At 35.4% G+C, this 5,844-nt stretch overlaps 1 protein-coding gene across 1 annotated transcript; it reads right to left on the bottom strand.

Moving 5' to 3' along the window:
* Positions 1 to 1,573: 1,573 nt before the first annotated feature.
* On the bottom strand, positions 1,574 to 4,561 carry LOC149181757 (uncharacterized). The gene is made up of 3 exons (XM_089418386.1): positions 3,704 to 4,561; positions 3,208 to 3,607; positions 1,574 to 2,666 (listed from the first exon to the last, which is right to left on the bottom strand). The coding sequence occupies exons 1-3, from the start codon at positions 4,020 to 4,022 to the stop codon at positions 2,051 to 2,053; spliced, it is 1,335 nt and encodes a 444-aa protein (XP_089274512.1). The 5' UTR covers positions 4,023 to 4,561; the 3' UTR covers positions 1,574 to 2,050.
* Positions 4,562 to 5,844: the final 1,283 nt, after the last annotated feature.

Raw genomic sequence — 5,844 nt, 5'->3', positions numbered from 1 at the left:
AGCATTGATTATAAGATTTATATAAAAATAATTTATTTTAGCTAATTATTTTTTAAAATAAAAATTATATTAATAGTTTTATAGGTAGCATTGATTATAAGCTTTATAGGTAGCATTGATTATAAGATTTACATAGAAAATTTATTTTAGTTAGTTATTTTTTAAAATGAAAATTTTATTTGTTAAATGTCAATATTTTCCAAGGCAAAATTATTTATAAAATTAGTTTATGATATTAGTTGTAATAGAAAGAATATTTTATGGAATTATATTATTTCTAATAATGTTAAGTTTTCGACAAACTTATTTTTTGCACTCAAGATTAATAATAAACTTACAATCTAACCATTTAAAACTTAAAAGAATATATTTAAGAATATAAATATATAATGTAATTATAAAGAAAATATTAATATTATATTTTGAATTGAGATCAGATAGTTTGAGAAAGTTCGTACAAAATTCTTTTTCTTCTTACTGTCAAGACAATAGCAGTTAAATAATTCGTTACCCATTTATCACAAAATACTTTTCCATTCTTACAAAAATATTGACTTTCATCTTTTTGTAAAAATAAAATTTTCCTGTAAAATAGTTATTCTATATTAATTAGAAGTAGTTTTAGGTCATACCTCAGGACCAAAATAAAAGCTATCTCCATCTAAATAATATCATAAAAGAATAGATAATAATGTTAGATACTATACCATTTAGCCTGTCTCTTATATATTAAAAATATTAAAAAGTTACAGACATTTATAAATTCATTACACACTCATTTTATTAAAAGCAAAATATATTTCACCGAACTTACTCGACTCATGGAGAATTTCAGGAAAGTACAGTGCAGTAACTGTCTCGATGATACAATGGGTTCCAGCCAGAGTTTAGTTTTGTAATATTGTAACAATTTGCAGAGTTATATAATGGGAATTTCATGGATTTATCGTGACTGATGTTCGGGATGTTTGGAGAATATGTGAGGCACAGTCCAGTAGGCTAGAAGGAATGTATTGGTGTTGCCTCCGTTTTCAATGATTGTATGCCCAAGAATTTCCAACTTATCTTATAGTTTTATATAAAAACTTGGTTCTCTTTTCAATGCGTTGTTTACGCCCCATGTTATAAAACTCGGTTTGTGTTTTCAATGCGTTTATTAAGCCCGATAATTCCTGATTTATTTATAGTTTCATACATAACTTCGTGAATATAAGGTTTCGAAATGGAGCATAAATGCATAAAGATTTAACATAGGAGTAAGAGCCAACTTTTTTCATTATAATATAACAGCGACAGAGCATAGAACCATCTTAATCTGTATTCCAGTTTAAATTAAAAAGAAAACATCTGCTTTCAGCATTCCACGTGCATCAGAACAGTACAGTGATTCACAAATAAAAACACACCTTTCCCACTAGCTTGCTTTCGCAAATTAACCCATTTACAGTTATGAGTTCTCCCGGTGGAGTCACCCATCATTTTTACAATGTATCTTCATTTCATGTGTCCAACCCCTGAATAACGATGAGGGAGAACTTTGAAAAATAAAAATAAAAAACACAGAAACAACAACTTTATGCCAACTTATAGTTTATAAATTAAACATGGATAGGTTTTTCGTTGGGGGGTAAATGGGCTATATACATGACAATACAGAGATTCCCGAATGTTTCTTAGTTCACCTGTCTGTGTTTGTTTCAGCCTCAGAACTTTTAAAAGGTTTTGCTCAGGCATAAAACTCTTCTACAACATTCTTACAAGTTGAGAGCTTCAGTCAGGGATTTAATGGGCATACCTCTCTGCATATACATATGAACAGAAACAAATCTTCTTCTTTCAGACCTCCAATGGCCATAAACAAATACACTGTGGTTGAATAAACTTGTAAGGTAAAATTCTTTCAATAATAGGTAATGACAAATATCTGATGTCATATATTACCATGTGACTAGGCCAGAGTGTTTCCGGTAAGCTCAACTTATTTTTCCACTTACCAGGTGAATGCTTGCCTTCGTAATGATCTAATGATTTCAATAAACTATACAAAAGATCACTCATAGTTAGTCTCCATGTTATTAGCTCCCGGGAATGAATCATTAGATGAAAGAGTGAGTCCTAGGGCTATTTGAATTCCAGCCTTATTACTTTGGTGCCTTTGGTTAACAGCACTGAATTGATCGGATTTTACAAATGACTTCTTTTCACTGCTTGCAGAAGTATCAGAGCAGAGTCCAATAGAGAGCTGCAATCTTAAAGGACTTCCAGACGCGTCATCCATAAACCTGTGTTCTTTGGGAGGTGATGTAGACAGATTTGACCTCGGGTCATATGCAAGGCTTCTGATATGATCTCTCGTTACAGTGCCAGCTGCGTTGTGACCCTGCCGTATTGAGGTTTCTAAAGTATCAGATTGGTGCCTGACAGGAAGAAACTGAAGCTCTCGCAGTTCCACATTCAGCCAATTAGCTGCTTGCTCATGAAGCCTACCGGAATCGAATTGTATGCCTAACGATGAATGCCCAGACCTGGTGGCGCTGAGAGTATCGTTGGAACTCCTGGTTCCGGCTGTTAGAGATGGCAGGCTCGGCTGATCGATGCAGAATCCAAAAGCTGCTCTCTCTTTCGCTGTAATGCAAGTGTCTTGGTGTTCGATGAAGCTCTCGACCCTGTAACATTGCAGATGAAAGGGCAGAATCAGTTCCATAGCCGATCGGTTCGCAAAATATATGCAATTCAAAAACACCACTCATGTTTGTTAAAAATTAAACAGACAGGAAACCAGGCAAACTGAATTGTTTAAATGGTGCCCAATTAACGGACTGAATAAAACTGGATCCGGATAGACCGTAATTGAACTAAATTGAAACTATCCCAAATGTTGGACGGATCAAAATTCCATTGCACAGTTCTGTTTTGGAAATATATAATTATATGAATAGCTGCGAAAGCCTCCCATCACTTGAATTGAAACAAATAACACTTAAATTGAAACAGAGAACAATATAGAATTTGGCATGCAATATATTTTGTTTAATCTGCTCAGAGAGTAATTAAACTAAATTAAAATCATCTAAAATGTTAGACAGATCCAAAATCCATTACACAGTTCTCTCTCAGAAATATCTAACCTCATATCCTAAAGCCTCCTATCACTTAAAGTGAAACAGATAACAATGGAGAATTTGGCCTGCAATATATTATATTTACCTTGAGAAGACTCTACCACAGTCACATGAATGACCTCTTGTTCCACAGGTCTTGAGATGTGCTTTGTAATCAGATTGGACTGCATATCCCTTTGAGCACTTCTCACACTTCCATTGCTTTTCAATGCTGTGTTTTCTGCGGAAGTGTTTCTTGATGCCAACTAGGTCTCCCAGAGCGTGGCATGGATCGTTGTGAAGGCACGTTGGGTCAGGGCAAACATACACTCGCTTCCGGACTTCTGGAGTAGGCCTCTTTAGCAGTTTCCATGGAACCTTGTGCCGGCGCCTGTGCATCTGCAGGTTTTGATCCCTCTGGAACCCCTGGTTGCATATCTCGCAGACATATCTATCTGATTCCATTAAGGTCTTGGGCGACAATGCCACCACTTCTGCATCGGGATCTGCACAATACATAACAAAACAATTCAGTCCACTATAATTTTCAAGCATACATTCAGGGCTAGGGCTAAAACCTAAGGAAAATGCTGTTACCATACCAGGGGTTCCTGCTGGACGACGTTTGCGCTTGTTGTTGCTGTGGGTTGTGGTGGACGAGACAGGAAAAGGGGAGGACGTTCTAGCCGAGGAGGAACTAAACCCTGGGACTTCTTGAATGTGCAGAGGGTTACCATGAATTGATCCTGAAGTGCCTGAAGCAGCAGTACCTGGCGAGGGCAAAGAGCTCATGTTGGATCCAGAAGAAAACGAGGAAACTACGACCTTGTGGAATCTTGGACTAGGTTGCAAACAGAGATTAGCAGCTAATGGTGCTGGCTTTGTTGCAGGATTGAAGAATGTCAAGCACTCTGATTGCATAGAATACACTGAAGTACAGTAATCCCTGCAAACCCTATATACATTTGAGAAGTACTTAGATAGATTGAATATTGGCCAGACTGAGGGTTAACTCCAGCCAGGAACAGCACCACCCCGGCCAACTGTATAAGCACTTGCTACCAGAAGTGGCCCTGATGACAGTCTGCAGGCTTTGCGACTGATATCATAATTAGGCCTGCAGCGACGATGCTCTCACACTCGTATTAAACATCTTCCAAACTACCGTTTCGATTAATTTTTTCCCTTCATCAATCAAGAAAGACCGACCCATGTCTAAGTACAAATCATTTCTGTATATTTATATATTGTGGGTGTGGATCTTGGACAATTTTCTCGGTTACCGTGATGGCCATGGGTTCGGAGTCTGGACCCTCTCATGTTCCTTGTTCCGTTTGTGTGCTATAGAACGCCTGGGTCAGCGGGCTGGTGAAAATTTTGTCGTAACGGAGGGATCACTATACAGACAAAAACCGTATTAGTGGGAAGAGATGGGGGTAACCGAGGCAATGGGTGCTCCCTACAGAAGGGCCAAATCCACCCCCGCACGAATTCAACCTTCAACGAAAACCGTTCCGGCTGCACGTGCACAACTCAAATTCAAAATTAAAAAGAAACGAGGACCCCAGCGTCCGGCGGTCCCCCTTCTCCATGCTTTCTCCTCGCTAACGTTTTAAAAAAACCCTGAAAAGATTGACCAAGAAAGCCCAGTCGTACCGCATGACGCCCATAGCGTTTGGTCGCAGTTTATTTTATGATTTTGTTTTGTGAATCTCCCAGATATCATCCATGGCATTGCAAGTGGTGTTCTGTAGTAACATCATCAAAGTATCTTAATGTGTTTTTGGGTTAACATGTGGTTTTTGGGTTAACATGGGTGTTTGAGAGGTATTTAAATTGTATTATTAAATATAAATATATATATGAATTTTTAATTTATAAAGTTGGGTGGTATTTTTGTATAATTTCAATAAAATTGTATAAATTTTAAGGTAAAATTCTTTTATTCTATTAAATCTATGTAAATTGTTTGTTAAAAAATTAAAATTATTATGCCATGCATAGAAAATTAGTCTATTTGTCAAATTTAACTCCTAGTCAATACATAAAATTAGTTTAAGTAATAGTCTATTTAATAATTTTTAGTTTTTCTTGGGTCAATTTTACCTTAAATTTAAGTCTGGTCCTTTTTTTTTTGGTTGTAAATATTACACCAAATCTCCTAAAAGAGCTTTTAGAATGGTAAACTTGACTTATATAATTTGTAAAATCAAAGTCCCTTGAGGGTTTTATGAGGCGTTGTATATATTTATGTGTTTGAGAACATATTTTAAATAATGAGAAATCACAATATCCACCTAAATTGTATCACCATATTCTAGCGAAAATAGCCCAAATCTCCAAAAAGAGCATTTAGAATAGTAAACTTGAATTGTATAATTCGTAAAATGAAGGTGCCTTAAGGGTTTTGAGGGTTTTGTATTTATTTATCTGCTAAAAAACACATTTTAAATAATGAGAAATCAAAATATCCACCAAGATTGTATCACCATATTCTAGGGAAAATAGTCAAAACATCTATTACTTCAAGTGTAAAAGTTTTAGTGAATTTCATCCATTCCTAATATATAAAGTTGGTGATATTTTTGTATACTTTCAATAAAATTGTATAAATTTTAAGGTAAAACCGTTATATTTTATTAAATTTCAGTAAATTGTTTATTAAAAAAATCAAAATTATCATGTCAATCATAGAAAATTAGTCTATTTGTCAAATTTAACCTTTCAAATTTTCCGAGTCAAT

Source organism: Pinus tabuliformis, chromosome 3_2, assembly GCF_031772625.1.
Source record: "Pinus tabuliformis cultivar Carrire ecotype Pingquan chromosome 3_2, CPIR1, whole genome shotgun sequence".
Classification (NCBI taxonomy): Eukaryota; Viridiplantae; Streptophyta; class Pinopsida; order Pinales; family Pinaceae; genus Pinus; species Pinus tabuliformis.
This window is presented reverse-complemented; position numbering and strand designations above follow the sequence as displayed.